The sequence below is a fragment of the Procambarus clarkii genome, chromosome 63, assembly GCF_040958095.1.
Source record: "Procambarus clarkii isolate CNS0578487 chromosome 63, FALCON_Pclarkii_2.0, whole genome shotgun sequence".
Lineage (NCBI taxonomy): Eukaryota > Metazoa > Arthropoda > Malacostraca > Decapoda > Cambaridae > Procambarus > Procambarus clarkii.
This window is the reverse complement of record NC_091212.1, coordinates 9,280,618-9,305,349: the sequence shown is the minus strand read 5'-3', so window position 1 is coordinate 9,305,349 and position 24,732 is coordinate 9,280,618. Positions and strand designations below refer to the sequence as shown.

Genomic DNA, 24,732 nt, shown 5'->3' with positions numbered 1-24,732 from the left:
GAGTCCGCAGGCGAGCCTAAAATAACCCTGGGGCCAGATTCACGAAAGCACTTACGCAAGTACTTACGAACCTGTCCATCTTTTCTCAATCTTTGGCGGCTTTGTTTACAATTATTAAACAGTTAATGAGCTCCGAAGCACCAGGAGGCTGTTTATAACAATAACAACAGTTGATTGGCAAGTTTTCAAGCTTGTAAACTGTTTAATAAATGTAAACAAAGACGTCAAAGATTGAGAAAAGATGTACACGTTCGTAAGTACTTGTGTAACTGCTTCGTGAATCTGGCCCTGGCTCGTTGCGCGCACACCCTTAATTAAATAACCCTGGGTCGTTGCGTGCAGAGCTTAGACGGTTAGACGCAACTCTTAGACATAAGTTTTCTTCTCACAGAAAACCCACCGCATTTGGAAAAAAGCAGTGGCAATTTATAGATACAGCTAGTCATAAAATACCTAAAGCCACTAATACTCACAGCGTTTCAAGCAAGGTGTGGGGAGAAATAACACTTAGACCTAAAGATTAATACTAACTGTGATTAAAGTATAAATTCTGTTGAAATAAGGAAAAAAGGGGGGGAAGGGGGAACATGGCAGAAATCGGCAATTATGCAACTTGGTCCACAAACAGTATTGTTTGAAAATAGCAAAACATCGGTTGACATTTATGGGGTAAGGTAAGTTATATGTAGTTTATTAGGTAGTACTTCGTTTTTCTCTTAAACTGGTTGAGAGAGGTATAGCTTTTGACATGATTGGGAAGGTCATTCCACATCTTGAGTCCCTTGATTTGTTGAGCATTTCTAGTTTCGTTAAGGCTCTTGGAATATCAAATATGAATTTGTTTCTGGTGTGGTGCCCATGAGTTCTGTTACAACCTTCTATGAAGCGTTTAAGGTCAGTATTGATATTACAGTTCTGAGTCCTAAATATATAGAGCACACATTAGAGGATGTGCAGTGACTTAATATCTAACATGTTCCAAGATTTAAGTTAGGGTACCGAGTGCTGTCTGGAGCCAGAGTTTGATATTGTTCTAACAGCAGCTTTGTGTTGTGTTAATAGCACTACCACCCAAAAGGATAGGTATTGGGCCATCTACCACCTTTTGGATACGTATGGGGGTCCACTACCACCCTTTGGATAGGTATGGCGTCCACTATAACCTTTTGGATACGTATGGGGGTCCACTACCACCCTTTGGATAGGTATGGAGTCCACTATAACCTTTTGGATAGGTATGGGGCGGCCTTACTCGCCGCCCCGCTGCGCTGCCGTTGGGTGGCCCCCTCTCCACCGCTTTCAACGCCTAATTGTGCCGTAACTAGTGAGGATTGAATAGTGTTGTAGTCGTAACATCTCATTTTCTCCACGACTTTAAACATAGAAGTGATGAATGAGAAGACTTAGTTTGACAAATGTATTAAGAACGTATATAAGGACGGGATCCTGTAAAATTGACTTTCCAATAAATTATTGGAAAAGTAAGAGGAAATATAAGCTAGATAAATGTTAAATGGGGGATGTGTTAAGCTAGATGTACATAAAAAAAATGCTGCGTGTGTGTATAGTGAACAAGTGCTTAAACATTACTTCACAAGGAATAAAATGCCTATATATGACAAAAACACTTAAACACCCCAGCTTTAACAAATAACAAGGTAGTATTGATGTCTTGGATAGATTCATTAATGCATGAAGTTGTCTTAGAAAGGAGTATTTATTTATTATGTAAACATCATTTGGATAAGTGTACAGACAACTCTTACCCTTTTAACACTCACTATTTGAACAGTTACATTAGGTGTAAGGAAACGGATGTCTCAATCTCGTTTTATGAGTCCATAACATTAATACACATACAGTACAGTACTTTAAAACGACATACCAACATGCAACTAACAGACTATGAGAACAGATATATAAGAGAGAGAGACACGATTGGTTATGGAAATAGCTAGATGGACACAGCATTAACTGTATGAAATAGTTCTTGGGACTGGGAATGTTGTGCCAAGACTGGATGTTGGATATTGGAAAAATACATTAAATGTAGATAGAATAGGTAAAAACTTGGGTAAAATGGGCTTTGCTTATGCTATGATACAAATCATTTTGGGTATATTTGGTGTAATTTGTCTTAAATTAGGATGAATTAGGTGAGGCGGTTTAAATTACGCCAACTTTAATTAAATCTAGGTTTGGATATGCTAGGGTTGGGTTAGGTGAGATAGTGTAGGGGTAATGAACTAGGCTGTTCATAAAATAGTGTAAATTTAACTATTTAGGATTCGAGCTATAGCTATCTCATGTAATAGATGGACCGAGGTGTCATAGGCTTGAGGATATAGGATGCTTATATTTAGTTAGTTTAGCTTTGCTAGGTTGAATTTGGTTAAATTTGTGTAGCATAAGTATACTTTGCTAGATTTAGATGAATTAAGGTTTTAGTAGGATATAGTAAATTGCTTAAATTATCATCGAAATTGCTAACTTCTCCTAACCCCGCCTCCCTTAACATAACTAAAGCTAGAACCAATAAGTCTGTTAGATGGTTTGCCTAAATAAATATGGGTGGGGAGATTAGAGAGGATGTAACAAGGGGAAATAATAAGGTATTAAACGCAATGGACATATGCTAGATGAATAGTTAGCACCATTAATGTTGTAACATTTTTGGAAAATATTTTATATATATATATATATATATATATATATATATATATATATAAGGCGTTGAAGTCTGCAGAACTGATGTTGTCTAAACATCAGTTCTGCAGATTGCAGCAGATCATTATTATTCATAACAATTATAATTAAAATTATTTAAAATTTACAGTTGAAATTAAAGTAATTATAGAATCTGATAATTATAATAGTCATAATTATTTGTGATCTAAAGCCAAGAAAACTATGCATAAATTTTCTGATCAAGGCCAATAGGATACTAGGATTCTTATCCAGAAGCATCAGAGATAAAAGTTTTTATTGTTATCCATCAACTTTGTGTTGACTTTGTGTGAACCAACTGGGATTTTGCGGAACAGTTTGGGGCACCGTACAATATAAGGAACATTGGATTCGAATTTGTACACATTTAAGTTCAAAAAATAAATAGGCAAACACTGGTTCAGATAAATGGTTGCAGAACTGTGGAACAATTTTCCAAGTAACATCATAGAAGCAAACTCACTGGAAAGTTTCATATATATGTTGAAAAAGTATATGAGTGAAAGTGGTTAGATAAACCTAGGAACTACATTACATGTGCTAATAGGTCTTTTGCAGATTCCTTTACTCTTAAGTGAGTGTGTGTGTTAGTACGAGCGAGCGTTCGCAGTATGCACTATTGAGACTCCGGAGGGAATGGGTGTGTCTGATGTTGATTTTATGCTCACTGGACCTGATCACTGACTCTGGTCACTAGGGTTGGACACTGGACCTGGTCTAGGACCTGCCCAGTGTCCTGTTTGTGGGCCTGGTCAGTGGTCTGATCTTGGACGTGGTCAGTGGTCTGGTCCTGGACCTGGTCACTGGCCTTGTTGTGGGCCTGGTCACTGGCCTTGTTGTGGGCCTGGTCACTGGCCTTGTTGTGGGCCTGGTCACTGGCCTTGTTGTGGGCCTGGTCAGTGTCCGGGTTGTAGGCCTTGTCAGTGGTCTGGTTGTGGACCTGGTCAGTGTCCTGGAGTGTGGAGAGCCCGTGTACTTGAGCCTTGCTCTCTGCTGGCGTGAAGACACTGTGGGGCTGGTGGGTGGACTTGCCCACTGCCAGCCCCCACAGTCGCTGGTAGAGACGCAAGCAGGTCGCGTTCACCACTCGCGGGTCCACCTCCTCTGGCGCCACTGGACCTGTCCATGTCCCTATAATTATTTCAATGGCAACACTCTTTTTAACAATATACATCACATAACACGGAGTCAAGAGGTGTACAGCTAAACAATTCCCCACTTTCTGTAATGCTGTTGCTCCATTCGTTAGTTTTGTTGTTTATATTTGTGGCGTTGTGTTAATTAGCCTTAATGTGCCGGTGTGTGTACTAACTTACTCTGCCTGCTGGATCAGGCTTCAGCTGTTGATTCCTCTGTTTCCAGATATCAGTAAACTAATACAATTACTCCTGACCTGCATATCTCTTATTAAGTCTATATCCATAAAAGAGAATGTCTGATTGTCTGTTTGTCCAAGGCTACAAACCAGAGGCTTGGGGGTTAGTTCATTCAATTTTGCAGGGTGATTACAGAGGAGCAGGTAACTAACATCGGTGGGTCGGAGTGGACCAGTGCTCCCAGTAAAAGAAGGTCGGTTGTCGTCGTGACCCACTGTAAAATTTGTGGATTTTGTATAACTGAGAACCTAACAATTTTCTCTTTTTTATCGAATGTCTGTTGGAGGATGGAGGCCAGATACTTGGAGCTAGTCTAACTCAACTTCGGACAGTAATTGATGTAGGGGTGCATATTCAACATTGTCAGGTCGGAGGTCACCGTAATTCAAGAGAAAACAGCATGTCATTGTCACATACTGAACCCTGCGACGATTTTGGCATTGATAACCAGCTACCTTCTGGCTAAATACTTTGAAAATAAAACTATCAAACCAATATTTTTCTTATAGAATTGTAAGCCATTATGCACCCAGCCTTCAGGCTCCCAAGGTCGTCCAGGATCCAAGCACCCAAGAGCCAGGATCCAGGCACCCAAGGTCCAGCCTCCAGGCACCCAAGGTCCAGGATCCAGGCACCCAAGTCCAGGATCCAGGCACCCAAGGTCCAGTCTCTATGCACCCAAAGTCCAGGATCCAGGCACCCAAGGCCCAGCCTCCCGGCACCCCAAAGTCTAGCCTCCAGGCACTCATGGTCAAGGATCCAGGCACACAAGTTTCAGGATCCAGGCACCCAAGGTCCAAGATCCAGGCACCCAAAGTCCATCCTCCAGGCACCCAAGGTTCATGATCCAGGCACTCAAGGACCAGCCTCCAGGTACCCTAGATCCAGCACCCAAGGCCCAGGATCCAGGCACCTGGCACCCAAGGTCCTGTCTCCAGGCACTCAAGGTCTAGGATCCAGGTACCTGGCACCCAAAGTCCAGGATGCAGGCACCCAAGGCCCAGCCTCCAGGCACCCAAGGCCAAGCCTCCAGGCACCCAAGGCCCAGCCTCCAGGCACCCAAGGCCAAGCCTCCAGGCACCCAAGGCCCAGCCTCCAGGCACCCAAGGCCAAGCCTCCAGGCACCCAAGTTCCTGGATCCAGACACCCAAGGTTCAACCTCAAGGCACCCAAGGTCCAGCCTCCAGACACCTGCAACCCAAGGTCAAGCCAAGGGAACACCCACCGCACAGGTTCGAACCCTCATCACAGCTCTATGGATTTTTTCATTGTTGTAGTCACGTTAGTGTGATTACTCTCTGTGTATTATTATTATTATTATTATTATTATTATTATTATTATTATTATTATTATTAGTATTACACAAAGAAATCATATATTAATGTGATGTATCAATGAGAAAATCAGTCTGGAAGTACCCAGTGCATTTGTTCGAATCATCCTCACGGCTCCTACTGATTGTTTCCTTATTATTAATATTATTATTATATAATATGAGGATGGTTGGTTGGTCACACATGGGATGTGAGCCTGGTCTACTGCCCACCACTCTCACACTTCAGGTATAATATGATGATCGCCTCTCATAACATTTATAACTTACATATCACTGCAAATGCCTAATATATCCCTCATTACTTTTGTCATATTAAGACAACCCATAATGTAGCTTTGCGAGGATTTACATTTTCATACCAAGATAGTAAATAAATGAATAAACTTATAAGTAAATAAATAAATAAGATAAATTTTATATTGTACCTTCATGTTAATGAAAAAATAGTTTAATTTGAAAAAAACGTGTTCTACAAATATTTTTCACCGAGTTTACAGTAGGAACCGGGACAAGGAAGCCTAACTCTGGCAGTTACTGTCACAGTAACACTGCGTCACGGCACAGTGGATGCTCTGTGCCGTCCATAGACACAGTTCACGGTTCTAAACACATCATAGGTCTTAACAGACATTAAGTGTCTTAAAATAATGTGGGGTATTGACAAAAGAGTCCGATATCTAGGTCTATTTCAATTTGATATTTGTCACATGCAACTGCAGTTAGTTCTGGGCAGTTGAGGTACCTCTGAAGGAAGAAGTGACTGAGTTTCTTGTAGGTAAGAGAGTTACCCACAGGAAAGAGAGAGTGGATGAATGGAGACAGATGACTCATTCACTCAGAGGTGAGTGAGCCATCTGTGAGTAAGAGAGATACCTGTAATGAACGAGACGATGGAGCTGAAGATGAAGGTGCTGAGGATGCCGATGGCGCCGGTGTAGCAGTAGGATATGTCATATATGCTGTGGCCGGAGCTCCTGTGGACAGTTACACATACTACAACTCTTACGCCAGTTACTGTCCACCCAGACCTTCTCAGGCCAGTCATTGTCACTCTTACTACAGCTACTGTCCACCCAAACCCTCTGAGGCCAGTCATTGTCACTCTTACTACAGCTACTGTCCACCCAAACCTTCTGAGGCCAGTCATTGTCACTCTTACAACAACTACTGTCCACCCAGACCCTCTGAGGGCAGTCACTGTCACTCAGTGACAGTTATTGTCCCCGATTGATAGTTGATCTCTTGTCAGCGTTGATGTCTCTGATTTTGTGTATAAAATGGCAGGTAAGCTGTAACCCAAGACGCTGCTATAAAGGCATGGAACATTTAACGTCATCCCTTGGAACAGGGATGACGTTAAACATAAATATTGTACCAAGTATGAATAAATATAACATTGGAATAAAGGAAGCTCTTCATAAATGCTATAAACACAGGACTGAGCGGCAACATTTACATATTTACAGACAATATAAAGATTGGGCGGGAAATAAATTCGGATGAAACAAAATTTCTCCAAGTCGACATCTATAGGCTTTTAAAATGGAGGAAAGAGTGGCAGATGCAGTTTAATGCCGAAAGATAGTGATGATAGACTTACAAAATATCAGCTAGACAATGTTAAATTTTCAAAATTGGAATGCAAAAAAGATAAAGGAATCATGATTAATAGGGATTATAGGCCAAACGGTTATTGAATAATTATACAGAATATATATATATATATATATATATATATATATATATATATATATATATATATATATATATATATATATATATATATATATATATATATATATATATATATATATATATATATAAGTATATTTTGGTAGCAGTCTTTCCTGTAGACATATATTATTAAATATGACCGAAAAAGTAAGATTAATAATTCTAACACGAATTTTCTCAATCTTTCGTACATTTCGTTTCACTGTTGGAGGTAAATCAAAAATCAATTCTCCAAAATTCATTTTTATTTCTAGTCTGACGCGACACGAGCGCGTTTCGTAAAACTTATTACATTTTCAAAGACTTTAGTTCACAAATACACAACTGAATAGAACTTACGCATCTCCGATTTTATATCTACATTTGAGTGAGGTGGAAGGGGTGATGTGGCATTAACACAAGACAGAACAAGATGTGGTATTAATAGGGTATTAATCTCATCAACACAAGACAGAACAAGAGTATTAATAGGGTATTAATTTCATCAACACAAGACAGAACACGAAACAATGGATATTGAATAGAAGTGTTTGTAGAAAGCCTATTGGTCCATATTTCTTGATGCTTCTATATTGGAGCGGAGTCTTGAGGTGGGTAGAATATAGTTGTGCAATAATTGGCTGTTGATTACTGGTGTTGACTTCTTGATGTGTAGTGCCTCGCAAACGTCAAGCCGCCTGCTATCGCTGTATCTATCGATGATTTCTGTGTTGTTTACTAGGATTTCTCTGGCGATGGTTTGGTTGTGGGAGGAGATTATATGTTCCTTAATGGAGCCCTGTTGCTTATGCATCGTTAAACGCCTAGAAAGGGATGTTGTTGTCTTGCCTATATACTGGGTTTTTTGGAGCTTACAGTCCCCAAGAGGGCATTTGAAGGCATAGACGACGTTAGTCTCTTTTAAAGCGTTCTGTTTTGTGTCTGGAGAGTTTCTCATGAGTAGGCTGGCCGTTTTTCTGGTTTTATAGTAAATCGTCTGTTGTATCCTCTGATTTTTGTCTGTAGGGATAACGTTTCTATTAACAATATCTTTCAGGACCCTTTCCTCCGTTTTATGAGCTGTGGAAAAGAAGTTCCTGTAAAATAGTCTAATAGGGGGTATAGGTGTTGTGTTAGTTGTCTCTTCAGAGGTTGCATGGCTTTTCACTTTCCTTCTTATGATGTCTTCGACGAAACCATTGGAGAAGCCGTTATTGACTAGGACCTGCCTTACCCTACAGAGTTCTTCGTCGACTTGCTTCCATTCTGAGCTGTGGCTGAGAGCACGGTCGACATATGCGTTAACAACACTCCTCTTGTACCTGTCTGGGCAGTCGCTGTTGGCATTTAGGCACATTCCTATGTTTGTTTCCTTAGTGTAGACTGCAGTGTGGAAATCTCCGCCCTTTTCCATGACTGTTACATCTAGAAAGGGCAGCTTCCCATCCTTTTCCATCTCGTAAGTGAAACGCAGCACGGAACTCTGCTCAAATGCCTCCTTCAGCTCCTGCAGATGTCTGACATCAGGTACCTGTGTAAAAATGTCGTCAACATACCTGCAGTATATGGCCGGTTTCAAGTTCATGTCGACTAAGACTTTTTGCTCGATGGTACCCATGTAGAAGTTTGCAAACAGGACACCTAGGGGAGAACCCATGGCGACCCCATCTACTTGCTTATACATGTGCCCATCCGGGCTCAAGAAGGGTGCCTCTTTATGTACGCGAAATGTACGAAAGATTGAGAAAATTCGTGTTAGAATTATTAATCTTACTTTTTCGGTCATATTTAATAATATATATATATATATATATATATATATATATATATATATATATATATATATATATATATATATATATGTATATATATATATATATATATATATATATATATATATATATATATATATATATATATATATATATATATATATAAACATATGTCGTACTTAGTAGCCAGAACGCACTTCTCAGCCTACTATACAAGGCCCGATTTGCCTAATAAGCCAAGTTTTCATGAATTAATTGTTTTTCGACTACCTAACCTACCAAACCTAATCTAACCTAACTTTTTCAGCTACCTAACCTAACCTATAAAGATAGGTTAGGTTAGGTTAGGTAGGGTTGGATAGGTTCGGTCATATGTCTACGTTAATTTTAACTCCAATAAAAATAAATTGTCCTCATACATAATGAAATGGGTAGCTTTATCATTTCATAAGAAAAAATAGGGTAAATATATTAATTCAGGAAAACTTGGCTTATTAGGCAAATCGGCCCTTGCATAGTACGACGTTCTGGCTACTAGGTACAACATATATATATATATATAAAAAAATATATATATATATATATATATATATATATATATATATATATATATATATATATGGCGTACCTACTAGCCAGAACGCACTTCTCAGCCTACTATGCACGGCCCGATTTGCCTAATAAGCCAAGTTTTCATGAATTAATTGCTTTTCGACTACCTGACCTCTCGTCCTCCCAACCATTCCCCCCTCCCCCGACTCCTTGTCTTCCCCACCATCCCCCACTCCACTATTCCCTTGTCCTACCAACCATCCCCTTGTCCTTCCAACCATTCCTCCCCCATTCCCTCGTCCTCCCCACCATCTTCCACTTCCCCTCCCTACCATTCCACCTCCTCCCCCTCGTCCTCCCTACCATTCCCCCCACCCCCTGTCCCCTTGTCTTCTCCATCATCCCCCATTCCCCTATCCCTTGCCCTCCCCACTATTTTCCATTCCCCCCAGTCCCTTCGTCCTCACCATCCCTATGTCCCCCGTCTTCTCGTCGTCCTCTCCATTACCCCCTCCCCTGTCACCATGTTCTCCCCACCATCCCTCACTTCCGTCTCCTCCTTCTCCCCACCATTCCCCACTCCCTTGTCTGATGCATTCCCAAATGGTCTGATGTTCCTATCAGAAAATTGAGAACATCAAATGATCTCATGTTCCCATCACTGAAATATAAGAAAAACACTTTAAAACGAAATGAAAAACAATGAAAAAATAAAAAAGTAAACTATGGCCACAAAATGAACAGTGTGGTAAACAACACAACTCAATTCCAACACAATGTCACACAAAATAATTAAATCAAAATGAAAATAAATCAAAATCTATGAAAATTTAATTTATCAATGGAATTGAAAACATTGAGATGGAAACGTAACATATTTGGTATAGCGTGTGTTGCTCCTATGTCCAACAGATGGCGCTGTTTTTCAGAAAAAGCATCATTTTACCTGTCACAGGTGTGGCATCTATACTTATACTCGCGAAATGAACGGTATGGTAAACAACACCGCAGAATTGCAACTCAATGTCACACAAAATAATTAAATCAAAATGAAAATAAATCAAAATCTATGAAAATTCAATTTATCAATGCAATCGGAAACATTGAAATGGAATTGTAACATATTTAGTATAGCCTGTGTTGCAATTACATGCAACAGATTTTTTTTTTTAAAGCATGTTTCTACCTGTCATAGGTGTGGCATCTATATAGTAGGTATATAATAACATGCGCGTATTCGAATGGAACGTTGTGTCCAAATTTCGAAACGATCAGTGAAGAACTTTTAGAGATTATAGCGTGTGTTGTTCTTACGTCCAACAGATGGCGCTATTTTTAAAAACAAAGTATGTTTATTCCTGTCATGGGTGAGGCATATATATAGTAGGTATATAAAAAAACGCGCCTATTTGAATGCAACGCTGTGTCAAATTTTCAAAGCAATCGGTAAAGAGGTTTCGAAGATTTTCCTCATATGAAAAACACATTTTTTCAAAAAACATGTTTTTTTCCCATCACAGACATCATATCTATATAGTATGTATATAAAAATCTGCTCGGATGCGAATGGAACATTGTGTCAAAATTTCAAAGCAATCGGTGAAGAACTTTCGGAGATTAGCGATTTTGAACAAATGAACATTTACATTTTCACTTATATAAATGTAAGTCATTGGCAAAATAAGCTCTTTGCATTCTCCAAGAACCCGGACAAATACATTTTACCAACCCCCCGGAACCTGGCTTGAATTTTTATATTGATATAACTTCCTCATTGACAACTAACCTAGTCAACTTGTCCTCCTCACCTATATAGAGTTGTTAAGATGCAGAGATAATGATAAGTTTTTGTTTAGTAAATACAGGGGTGACATTTTCAAGGCAAAAATAAAATTAACTAAATGAGCAGGAAAATTAAAGTGGAGGAATGTGACTGACTTAGGTGCAAGGGTGCGTGTGTGGTTGAGGATGCCGAAGTCGGAGTCGATGACGGTGAAGAGGGTGTGATTGAGGCTGACGCTGAGTGTATTATTATGTAGACTCTCCGGACAGCCGTGAGTGGAGAGGGGCAGTTGCTCTGGGCTGCCGCCACCTCTCATAAACTTGCCAACCATCAGCCACACGCTGAACACGTTTGCCAGGAAGAAGCCCACCACGGCGCCCTGCAAAAGGGTCCAAAATCCGGTATTTATCTGAAGTTCTTATAGTCTTATTCATTCATACACACATAATTAAGGAAAGTTTATTATCATTAATGAAGGAACCATAGGTGTTGTTTTTATGTCAGACACTGAGCTCATCCTCAGACCCAATCCATTACCATGAGAAACCACAATCCCTCCCCCCCCTTTCTCAAATCACCTGGAGAGTTTACTAGATATTTGTGATGGTTTGAAACCATATACCATCAAACATTTTCTCGTGTTCTAAATGTTCTAAAAACCAGATTTTATTGGTTTATTCACGTTTTAAATTTCGTTTTATACACGTGTTTTGAGAATTTGTAAAAACAATAATAAAACATGAGGTCATAATGTTTTAATAAAACGTGTTTTTAATGTTATGATATAACGTTTTAGAGAAAAGTTTTTTAAAACGATAATTCTAATTATTAATTATTGGAATTATTAGGTACAATTATTTGTAATGCATTTAGAAAGTTAGAGACAAACCAGGAAGAAAAGGAGAGAGAGATGCAGAGACAGAAAGAAGAGAGAGCAGAGAAACAAAGAGTGAGAGACAGAAAAAGAAGATACGAAATAAACAAAGAGAGAGAGAGAGAGAGAGAGAGAGAGAGAGAGAGAGAGAGAGAGAGAGAGAGAGAGAGAGAGAGAGAGAGAGAGAGAGAGAGAGAGAGAGAGAGAGAGAGAGCAACAGTGACAGTTAGAAAGACGGAGGTAGAAGGAATCATTGACAAAGACAGATAGATAGAGATGGAGAGAGACAGAGACAGTGAAACAGAGACTGTGAGACAAAAACAGTGAAACAGAGACTGTGAGACAAAAACAGTGAGACTGAGAGGAAAGAGACACAGACAGTGTGAGATAGAGGGCGACAAAGATAAAGAGAAATATACGGACATAGACAGAGACAGGAAGAGAAGGCTAAAGACACAGAGACAGAGAAGGATACAGAGACAGAGAGAGAGGTAAAGTCAGAGAGAGGACAGAGACAGCGGCAAAGACACAGAGACAGAGATAGAGCGAGGAGAGAGACAGACACAGACAATGGCAGAAAAGAGAAGAGGCATAGATAGAGAGAGAGACAGAAGGAAACAGAGAGACTAGGCGAGAGACAGAGACATGGGTGGACAGGAGACTGGGCGAGTGACTGCATGACGTGCTGTAGTACTGAGAGGGAGGGGAACACTGGCTGGCTACAGGCCCTAGCTGAGGGTCAAACCGCAAACCATTTCTGACCTCAAGACAGCTCACATTTCACTCTCAGAGCCTCCCATACACACCAACAGTGTTTATATATAATGTTTACATATCAGTACTTTCCACACACACACACACATACTCACACCAGAATATCACACACCATGGGACACAAACATCACAAACCACGTACACAAACAGCAAATCACACATACATACACACACACATACACATACACACACACACACACACACTAGGGGCGCAGGTGGCTGTGTGGGTTTTTGCTATGGATTGCATTTTGTACCTGTACATTGTTTAAGGTCCTCAATGTCACTACACTTAAGTACATTACCTGAAATTTTTCACTGAAAAATAACTCTACTTTTAAAGCAGAATCAAGTAATGATATTTAATATTGGGATGAGAAGCATTTACTTTAGTAAGAGAAGTAAAAAAGATCTTGAAGTAGACAATCATGAAGTTATATTATGAATGAAAATAAAACAGGTCGTGTGCCATTGATAGAATTTTTTGTAATTTAAATTTCCAAGTTCTTTGTTCCCTGCACACTGGGCATCAACGTTTAAGTTAGTAGACATATGATTTCTTCTTCTGTTTTATAGTTTGTGGCAACATCGATAGGTTTCTGCGTTTCAGCTCCTTTCCCATTTCACTGTGGTTTTCCCCACATTTATAAATATTTGCAAACTTCAAGATCCTGGACAAGGAAGTTTTCCTGAAGTTTCATTATACCTATGCTAGACCCTTACTGAAATGTGTAACCTTATTAGGAAATCCCTAAAAAAATACTAGACGTGCAAAGGTTTGCTATGAGGCTGGACCCTGAATATATAGAGGTGAGTTAACAAGACCTCACCATGCTGAAATTAATAAAGATGGGTAAGTGGTTATTTGACCATATAAACATCTTAAATGCATTAAAATGAAGCAAAATAACAACTGTTTCTCCAAACACAAAAACGAAGGCCTCTATCATAACCAACAAACAAGAATACTATTTACCTTTTTACTGACCCATGGAGCACAGATACCCACCAAGAACATGCCAATGAGGGGGCCCCTAATAACACTCATCAGCGCATTCGTCACGTGGAAGATGGTGCCCAGATTGCCCACCAGCAGCCCCAGGAATATGGCCACCACTCCTGTGATGGTTGCTGCCCACATCCATACCAAGAGAAGACACTTAGGATTATATTTTGTTATTATGTGTGAGAGTGGTTTTTTCCCTCTAGCTTTACCCTTCTGCTCATTGAGATATGTTGTGATGACTGGCATTAATGTACTTATTTTTCATCTTATTGTCATTGTTTTTATAATTGAATGAAATATTCTTTTGTAATGAATTTGAAGAGCATAAAGTAAATATGGAAGTAGAAATGAGAGAGAAAGGTCTTACACTAATCATAAGCATATGTTTTAAATTAGCAAGAGTAAGACGCCCAGTGGGAGTATAAAAGCTGACTAAGCGTTTCTTTGATTCAGCGATACTTACTTCAAGGAGACTGTTGAAATATGTAATATGCCTATTCAATGTTTTTACTTATTTTCAACTGTGGAATTTTGCTTACTTTTCACAATATGAAATTATGTTGTTAGACATTATATGAAATTCAGCCCATCCTCCGAATAGACAGTACATTTTAATACAAAATGTATTAAGTACAATCCTGACTATCAGCATAGTACATAGTACATAAATACACATAATAACCAGCATCGCACCAAAAAAATGTGAATATTAGAGTTTACCTGAAAAGTTGTATAGAAAACTACGACCTAACCTAACCTTGGGCGTGTAGGAGGACAAGCATATACATAGCATTTATTGCTTCTTAATTACAATTAATACTTAACGTATACCTACATTGATATTATAATTTTATAAAACTAATAAAACAAAAGTAAAGTCTTTCAATAAATTATTAAGTAACTCAAAATATTTTCAAATTCTGTATAAAATCTCTTGTTTAATGAAACTGAAAAAGAAATTCTTTGTATTTAAAACTTGTGTATACAGAATCGAACACTAGAACTTCAACCTAATAATCTTAGGTGTATTAATACAAAATTAGGAGGGTATATAGGGCGGTAAATATAACAGCATAATTAGTTGTTATTATATACTATGCAGACAGTCAGGAATGTACTTATTACATTTAGTATTAAAACATACTGTCTATTCGGAGGAAGGGTTGATGAAATCATATCAAATTTCGTATATATATATATGTCGTACCTAGTAGCCAGAATTCACTTCTCAGCCTACTATTTAAGGCCCGATTTGCCTAATAAGCCAAGTTTTCCTGAATTAATATATTTACTATAATTTTTTTCTTATGAAATGATAAAGCAACACTTTTCTCTATGTATGAGGTCAATTTTTTTTTATTGGAGTTAAAATTAACGTAGATATATGACCGAACCTAACCAACCCTACCTAACCTAACCTAACCTATATTTATAGGTAAGGTTAGGTTAGGTAGCCAAAAAAAGCTAGGTTAGGTTAGGTTAGGTAGGTTAGGTTGACGAAAAAACATTAATTCATGAAAACTTGGCTTATTAGGCAAATCGGGCCTTGAATAGTAGGCTGAGAAGTGCGTTCTGGCTATTAGGTACGACATATATATATATATATATATATATATATATATTGCACGAGAGGCCGACCTCTCGTGCAAGTGTAGGGACCCATAGCCTCGGTGAAGAAAATAAAGAGTACTCTGAGAAGACTTTGTGGATCCTCACTAAACACTTTTATATTTTCTTCTCCTACCACCCCTATTCTTTTTGTATGTGTGTACGGTATATATATCTCACAAATATATAGTAGGAGAAGAAAATATCAGAGTGTTCAGTGAAGATCCACAAGGTCTTCCCTGAATACTCTTTATTTTCTTCTCCGAGGCTATGAGTCCCTACGCTTGCACCATAGGTGGTACCACTTTTAGGTTAATTTATATCTCACTTTATTTTAAAATTTCATTACACAAAAAGGGTTACATGCAGGGTACAAGACTACTTGTCACAGGTTGTGGAGTTCCTCCAGCTCCTCAGATATAGGGCAGGAACCATACCTTGAGGTTACCTTACCTTGAGATGGTTTCGGGGCTTAGCATCCCCGCGGCCCGGTCCTCGACCAGGCCTCCTCGTTGCTGGACTGGTCAACCAGGCTGTTGGACGCAGCTGCTCACAGCCTGACGTATGCGTCACTCCCTGGTTGATCAGGTAGCCTTTGAAGGTGTTTATCAAGTTCTTTCTTGAACACTGTGAAGGGTGGGCCAGTTATGTCTCTTATGTATAGTGGAAGCGTGTTGAACAGTCTCGGGCCTCTAATGTTGATAGTTCTCTCTCAGAGTACCTATTTGCACCTCTGCTTTTCAACGGGGTATTCTGCACATCCTGCCATGCCTTCTGGTCTTATGTGGTGTTATTTCTGTGTGCAGGTTTGGGACCAGCCCCTCTAATATTTTCCACGTGTAAATTATTATGTATCTCTCCCGCTTACGCTCAAGAGAATACAGATTTAGACCTTTAAGTCGGTCGCAGTAGTTTAGATGTTTTACTGAGTGGATTCAAGCAGTAAAGGATCTCTGCACGCTCTCCAGGTAAGCAATTTCACCAACTTTGAAAGGCGTTGTCATTGTGCAACAGTATTCCACTCTAGAGAGCACTAGCGTCTTGAAAGATATCATCATCGGATGAGCATCTCTAGTGTGAAAGGTTCTTGTTATTATTTGACACTCAACCTATCATTTTTCTTGTAGTTGTGACGGCTACTTTATTGTGTTCTTTAAAGGTTAGGTCTTAAGGTCTTTCTAGTATGTCAGGGATAACGCCAGTATCTAGAATGGAGACATTCATTCTGTCTCCAAAGAATGTGAAGGGCCAGCGATAGTGTTTTTTTACAGTTCTTGATGAATATAGAGGTCCAAGAATCAGGGCCTGATGCAGAGTGCATAGGCATACTGTCTATGGCTTCTTCGAAATCCAGTAGGGATAGGGTGATATCTGATATATGTTTTGATGCTGGTATCAAATCCATGAAAAATTCATTTGGATTATGAATCTTCAGTGTGTTTAGTGGGTTGCTAAAGACAGTCATATTGATTCCTCAGTATTTTGCTCATTTCTTTGTTGTCATCTATGTAAGTTCCATCCCCCTTTCGCAGGGGCCCCAGTACTAGATGTAATTTTTTTATGAAAAACTCCCCAGATACCAAACAAAACGCCCTGAATGAAACCAACGTTGTATATGCCTTCACATGCCCCCTTGGGGACTGTAAGCCCCAAAGAACTCAGTATATAGGCAAGACAACGTCTCTTTCCAGGCGACTAACAATGCATAAACAACAGGGCTCCATCAAGGAACATATAATCTCTTCTCACAACCAGACCATCACCTGAGAAATCTTAACAAGCAACACAGAAATCATCGATAAATACAGTGATAGTAGGAGACTCGACATCAGCGAGGCACTACACATCAAAAAGTCAAGACCAGCAATCAACAGCCAATTAATGCACAACTATATTCTACCCACTTCAAGACTCTGAACCAACATAGAAGCTGCAAGAGGAAGTATGGGCCAATAGACCCTCTGCAGTTACTTCCATTCTTATGTTCTTATCCCATTGTTTCATGTTCTGTCTTATGTTTCACTGTCTTCATTGATTGATTGATAAAGATTAATCATTAAAGATTAAAGATGTCCGTGCCAAGAGGTGGCACGGACATGAATAGCCCGTAAGTGGTGGCGCTTTTGAGCCATTACCATTATCAAGAGCTGATACTGGAGATCTGTGGAGGCGCGACTGCACCCTGCTTGACGGGAGATGTCTCCCTAACCAAATGGTGCTGTCTTCATGTTTTCTGTCTTCATACCCAATTTTTACCCTTTGATTCGTGTTCTATCATAGCTCTGTCACCTCACCCAAAACTTTCGGGCCATATCACCTCACCCAAAATGAGTATAAGTATGAATGTATTTTATGTGTAAACTAAGTCTTTGAAAATGTAATAAGCATTACGAAACGCGTTCAGGCGTCCGACCAGAAATAAGGAATAAATTTTGGAGAGTTAATTTATCAATTACACTAATTGTTTAATTATTAATTTGTCAATAGGCACATTAACATAAATTATTGGCAAATTCTTCCCGTAAAATCAAGGTATATATAATTACACAAGAGCTTGACAATGTTGGTGGAGTTGCGATTGCTGATGTTCTTAAAGTTAGGTCTGTCCTTGAGGAAGTCCACCCAGATGACGCAGGCTATTGAATTCCCCTGTGATGACAGCGAACTGTTTTAGGTAAAGATGAGCAACATCTTAGTCTCACGATAAGGAGCACCCAAATACCCTAATTAGCACACCCTCAACAGCTAAGTGGTCTCAATATTAACAATATATCATGCAAGGTGAATGTATATATTTCAAAAATTTCCAGAGGAAAATGTGAGGTGGTTGAGTAACTGACCTGAGGGCGCCGCCATACACCGCGGCCACAAACAGGCCAGACATACCCTTCAGGTGCCTCAGCTTGTCCGCCACCAGGTAAGGCATGATCTGGTCAGGCTTTTCAATTCTTCCCGAGGTGAGCGGATCACAGTCGCTATACACGGCATAAGCGACGAGGCCAGAGATATAGAAGACACTCCACAGCATCAACGAACCCACTATGAACAACATGCACAAGCTGCAGAGGAGGCAAGAGAAGGCTCTAAGTTAATAATAATAATGATAATTCTACTAATTAGGTACCTCTATTTGCACGTCATTTCTGCTTGAGTTAATCGGACTCATTGAATGTCAATACATATTAGTTTGTTGTGTGGTGTCTATGGGTTCGTTGTAGCCCCTCGAAGAGGCATTTGAGGTCAGAACTGAAACTGCACTTAAAGGTTTTATAAATATAAAGCACTCATGCGAGTGTTAGTAGTGCTTTCATATTTGTCGTGTTCAAGGATTAAAAATAAAGTACTACATGCTGTCTGAAGTTCTGATTTGTTGTTGACTTAATTGCTGAGTCTGAGGAAGTTTTGCATGGTTTAATTTAAGATATCTTAAATAATATATGGATTAGTTTGAATAATATAGTGTTACTAGGGCAAGGTATATGTTACTCGTACGAGATGTTTTAAAACTGATAGTATTCAAAGTATTCTTATCAGAAAATAAAGGATACACTATGATTTATATAAAGAAGAGTAGTCTGCGGTAAAGCTAAATGAATATATATTCAGATTAAATAAAGTCAGAAGGGGTGTGCCCATTTTCTCAGAGTATATACTCTAACAGTTTACCATTATCATTGACAATGCTTTGGACTAAAATATACTTGCTGGATGGTCAGTAAGCTCTTGTGGAGGCCTTAACTAATCACAGTCCAGTGGTTGATATTCTTTCATCCCAACACCAAACAAACCCAATGAAAATATTTAAAACTGTACCAGAGCATAGCTATCCCACAGGAAACTGAGAGTGAGCACATAGCAATGTGATATATTGAGGAGAAAAGCAACGGAGCCGCGTAAGGGAATGGAACACGTGTCACGTGCATGGGAATGAAACACGTGTCACGTGCATGGGAATGAAACACGTGTCACGTGCATGGGAATGGAACACGTGTCACACTAATGGGTCATGCTGGCATCTGGTGTGAGAAGGGGATTTTTCCAGCTGACTTTTGAATCACAGTCATTTTGCACGCTTGCTGAGGACGACCCTCATGGTGCACACATGCTGTGGACGACCATCATGGTGCACAGGCTGATCGCACAGACCTAAAGTTTTCATATTGTTTAACAATCCCTATGGTGTTGGGTATCCATGTAGAGCTCTGGGTGTCCTGGGTGGTGTTGGGTATCCATGTAAAGCTCTGGGTGTCCTGGGTGGTGTTGGGTATCCATGTAGAGCTCTGGGTTTCCTGGGTGGTGTTGGGTATCCATGTAGAGCTCTGGGTTTCCTGGGTGGTGTTGGGTATCCATGTAGAGCTCTGGGTGTCCTGTGTGGGAAATTTTTACCCACCATATCTAATAATCATCTAAGAAATGTATAATTTCTATATCATATCAAAATCATATCTAAATCGTATCAAAATCATATTAGGATCATTATAGATTCATTATATAGCTTGATCCTGGATGACAATGGCACCATGAACACGTACGCAACAGGGGCCCTTTTGATGCCTACGTGACTTTGTACATGATCTCTCAAGGATCCAGAAGCTTCTAGAAGGTTTTGTTAATTAAAAAACTATTGGAACATTTATTCAACATCCGGTAGATTAATATCAAATCCTTAATAAGATTCAGTGGTACTTTCAAATACTACTTATAATCTTTAAATCTTATATCTAATTATATTATAACCACATCTTATCTTAATCATAAGTCTAGACTGTAAAAATAATCAATCAATATTCATAGAAGGCTACCGTGCACAGAGAGCATGGCAGGGCGATGGGGGGAGTGAAGCGCCCACCAACAAAGCCCAGCGGCACTCCGCGTTTGTTTACAATTGAGTGAACAAGTGACTGATCCTTAGCGAACATTACCAGCTCAAGGACACCTTATTTAACATTTTTATCGCCAGTGAATACTCTCTAGAACTGGGGGAGTACCTGGACAATATCTACAAGGAAAATCCTAGAACATTTATATAAACTAAGAGTGTTTAGTGGAGATCACGGTGACACGGTTTCCACCACCTTCATTCCTATTCTTTATCAAATATCATTCTTCTGCAACGCAGTTAAAGAAAAATCCAAGTAGCAACGCTACCAGATCACCATACAGCAACGCTGTAGCAAAATATCGTGCCTAAACTCAACAAGAGAGAGTTAATCAGTCTGGCACCTACCTTGTCAGACAGGCACCCCGACTGGCAGAGAAGTATATTGAAGGTTATTTGGTATATGATTGGCCAATTGTATGCTTGTGTAGTTTTAATATCCTATAAATCTGTCTGTTGGTTAAAAAGCGAGGCTAAGCCTCACATATCAGTAAGTTTATTAAAATTGTAGTGTAGCTGTGAATCTTATCCAAGCACTGAACCTCATGAGTGTCCATTGTGTCAGAAAGAATTCAGCCTCAATAAGTAAAAACCTCACAAGTGTCCATAGCGTTGGAAGAGATTCACTCAAGCTAACTGTATAAATTGAATATGTCTGCATATATATTTGAATATATAAATTAAGTTATCAATTGCTTGCTTAGTTATTTTTAAGTTATCATATAAGTTCATTTAATTGAATATAATCTAGTAGTTACTTAACAGTATTTAGACTACATTTAAGGTCATTTATTATACTTTTACAATTTAATTTGTTGTTTATAGTATAAGAATCTATTGGCTGTAAGTTATGGTGCTAGGTTAGACTATGTATGTTTAAATCTCTGATTTAAACAGAGCCAGTGTTCAGTCATATAACTGAATTTATTAAATCTTATCCTTGTATAAAATACAAGCTGATGTGAGATCCCTGTCTACAGGTGGATTGGAACTTCTATCAACTAAATCATTCACCCCACCTGTCCCTTACAGCCCACAATCTGTCATTAGGAAAAGAGGATCTAGGATTTACAACCCTAGCTAGAGATTTTAGTTGAATTAATTTGCAGACAGTAAATTTTTAATTTAGTTCAGTACAAGTCCCTGGTAGTCTCCTCTTATATCAATCCCAGCAGGTTTTTCCCACATCCTGGGTGGTGTTGGGTATCCATGTAGAGCTCTGGGTGTCCTGGGTGGTGTTGGGTATCCATGTAGAGCTCTGGGTGTCCTGGGTGGTGTTGGGTATCCATGTAGAGCTCTGGGTACACTAGGTGGTGTTGGGTATCCATGTAGAGCTCTGTGTGCCCTGGGTGATGTTGGGTATCCATGTAGAGCTCTGGGTGCCCTGGGTGGTGTTGGGTATCCATGTAGAGCTCTGGGTACCCTGGGTGGTGTTGAGTATCCATGTAGAGCTCTGGGTACACTAGATGGTGTTGAGTATCCATGTAGAGCTCTGTGTGCCCTGGGTGATGTTGGGTATCCATGTAGAGCTCTGGGTGCCCTGGGTGGTGTTGAGTATCCATGTAGAGCTCTGGGTACACTAGGTGGTGTTGGGTATCCATGTAGAGCTCTGGGTGGTGTTGGGTATCCATGTAGAGCTCTGGGTGGTGTTGGGTATCCATGTAGAGCTCTGGGTGGTGTTGGGTATCCATGTAGAGCTCTGGGTGGTGTTGGGTATCCATGTAGAGCTCTGGGTGGTGTTGGGTATCCATGTAGAGCTCTGGGTGGTGATGGGTATCCATGTAGAGCTCTGGGTGGTGTTGGGTATCTCTCGGCCTGTCTAAACTCAATTATGGTTGCCCTGCATACTCTTCTGCTTCTCCTTCTACTCTTCGCCGTCTTGATCCTTTGCACCATACTGGGTTGCACCTCAACTCTGGTGCTTATCGTTCAACTCCTGCCCTCAGCTTGTACGCTGACACTGGCTTTCGGTCTCTCCAGGATCGCTATGATCGCTACAGTCTTCGCTATCTTGCGCGACCCTTACAGCATCCTCACTCTCGCCTCTATCGTGCTTTAACTTTTACCCCTCCTGTAGTTCCTGTTCCTCTTCACATCCTTCCTCTTTCTGTGCGTTTTTCTCGCTTACAGGATTCTCTTTCAGCTCATATTACCAATGTTTCTCCTCGTATTGTTCCCTCCCTGCCTCGTGGAGGGTCCCCCTTCCCAAATTTTGTACTTCTCTGACCCGCATCACTAAAGTTTTTACCCCTCCTACAGTTCTGAAACACCTCTTCCTTGAGCACTTTTCTTCTCACTCCCACTCCGTTCTCATCTTCACCAATGGGTCTAAGTCTGCTGACGGTGTAGGCTACTCTGTGATTTTCCTGACCACACTTATATGTGTCGCCTTCCTCCGGAGGCTAGCATCTTCACAGCAGAACTTTATGCTATTCTCTATGCTCTTCGTCTCCTGCTTTCCCGGTGTCTATTCTCCATTGTGGTGGTAGTTGACTCTCGTAGTGCCCTCATGGCTTTACGGTCCTTTAATCCGGCTGACTTTTGAATCAGCCGGATTAAATCAATCCGGTGGTTGTCGAGATTCAACATTGGCTGTTTCTTATCTCCAGTAAATTTAAGTCGGTTGCATTTTGCTGGATTCCCAGCCATGTTGGTGTCTCTTTAAATGAGCGTGCGGATGCTGCTGCTAAGGAAGCTATCCGCGCTTGTCCCATCTCCCATAAAAGTATTCCTTATTCCGACTTTTACCCAGTTATTCATGCCTCCATCCTTGCCCGCTGGCAGAGTTGTTGGTCTTCTGTTATTGGTAACAAACTACGTACTCTTAAGAGTCATGTGTCCCAGTGGCCTTCCTCCTGCCACCGTAACCGGCAGTGGGAAATGGCTCTGGCTAGGTTACGTATTGGCCATACCCGTTTAACTCACGGGCACTTAATGGAACGCCGCCCTGCTCCTTATTGTCCAAATTGCATTGTCCCTCTTACGGTTGTGCATATCCTTGTTGAGTGTCCTGACTTCCAGGACGAGCGTGTGTCTTGTTTTCCGACCGTCCCCCGCGGTCGCTTGTCTCTCAATAGAATTGTTGGCGACTCGGATACTTTTGATATCGTTCGCCTTATGCATTTCTGTTCTCGTATTGGCATCCTTGGTGATATTTAGCGCCCTCTGATTATCCTGCACATTTGATGGTGCTACATAGCCTTCCCAGTTTGGTGCCTTCTATTGATAATTAATTACTTAAGTTTTATTGAACAAACTTGTTATCAAACAACGTTTCGGTGAAGCCTTCTCTCAGGAAGATGCTGCAACTCCCCTTTACATATCTTGAAAATGACTCTAGCACAATTCATGCTTAAATATTAAATGTGATGTGGGCCTTCAAGATTATCCCTGCCAAGGCGTTATGCAGGAGATTCTCACAGTCAAGTAGACCACATTCACTGGAACACCTGGCTTAGGGAGGCCATCTACAGTGAGGCTTTACTTCGACCAGTAGAACCTAAGAGTTTGTGCAGCTACTCTGGAACCTACATAGTTCCTGGATAACGTATGCAGGCGGTCTGCCTGTGGCAACATTGCTAGCGGAGGTGGGCGGAAAATAGTTGAATACTACACCGTGATGCAAGGTCAATTCCCCGCTTGTTCCAAAGATTTGTTTCAGTAAGCATTAACGGAGTAGTCTGAGTGAAGAACAGAGGCAAGTGGAGTGCTGCAGGGCTACGTTGTCCCACCTTCATTTTTACCAATATACATGTGATTAAGATACAAAAGTAAGAAGGAACTTTAATAAAAAAAATAAACTTACATAGATAAGAGAAAGTTATCATTTAACTAAATAGGTGTATTCAGTGGTAAGTACAGATTGAGAAGGGTGAACTTACGACTGGGAGAGCTGGAGACTCTTGACGGAGATGAACCTCTGGAACTGCGCCTGGTTGATGCCAGCTAAACTTATAGTAAAATACATCCCCAACACCTGCGTCGACCAGAGAGTGTTACGCACGAAGGGGCTCGGGTCCGTGCTGCCTCCACCAACACCAGAATGACACGGAAAGGAAGGTGTTTGGTGAGTCTATTGCTCCATCTCCTGACTCTTTTTCTCCCTCCACTCTCTCTCTTTCTTTAATCATGACTAGGGGTCATAAGGGCTGTCAAATGACGTACTTAGTGAAACTGCAAGCAAGAGCTGTTATGCTACATCAGCTCATCTGAAGCCTGCTCCTAGAGATTTATTTATTTCTTGAGACTGTACTTTGACACTATCACATAAGGAACTATCATATAAGGAACCTGGTTAAACTGCAAGCAAGAGCTGTAGTCCTACCTCAGCTCAG

At 40.3% G+C, this 24,732-nt stretch overlaps 1 protein-coding gene across 1 annotated transcript in view; it reads right to left on the bottom strand.

Moving 5' to 3' along the window:
• Window positions 1-1,698: 1,698 nt before the first annotated feature.
• LOC123769684 (sodium-coupled monocarboxylate transporter 1) overlaps window positions 1,699-24,732 on the bottom strand; it is a 38,136-nt gene continuing 15,102 nt past the window's right edge. The window contains exons 6-12 of the mRNA XM_069308693.1: window positions 24,280-24,420; window positions 18,360-18,578; window positions 18,066-18,184; window positions 13,882-14,036; window positions 11,416-11,639; window positions 6,314-6,414; window positions 1,699-3,846 (exon numbers count right to left, since the gene is read on the bottom strand). Coding sequence (XP_069164794.1) covers window positions 3,392-3,846; window positions 6,314-6,414; window positions 11,416-11,639; window positions 13,882-14,036; window positions 18,066-18,184; window positions 18,360-18,578; window positions 24,280-24,420 — 1,414 coding nt within the window. The 3' untranslated portion in view covers window positions 1,699-3,391. The remainder of the gene's footprint in view (window positions 3,847-6,313; window positions 6,415-11,415; window positions 11,640-13,881; window positions 14,037-18,065; window positions 18,185-18,359; window positions 18,579-24,279; window positions 24,421-24,732) is intronic.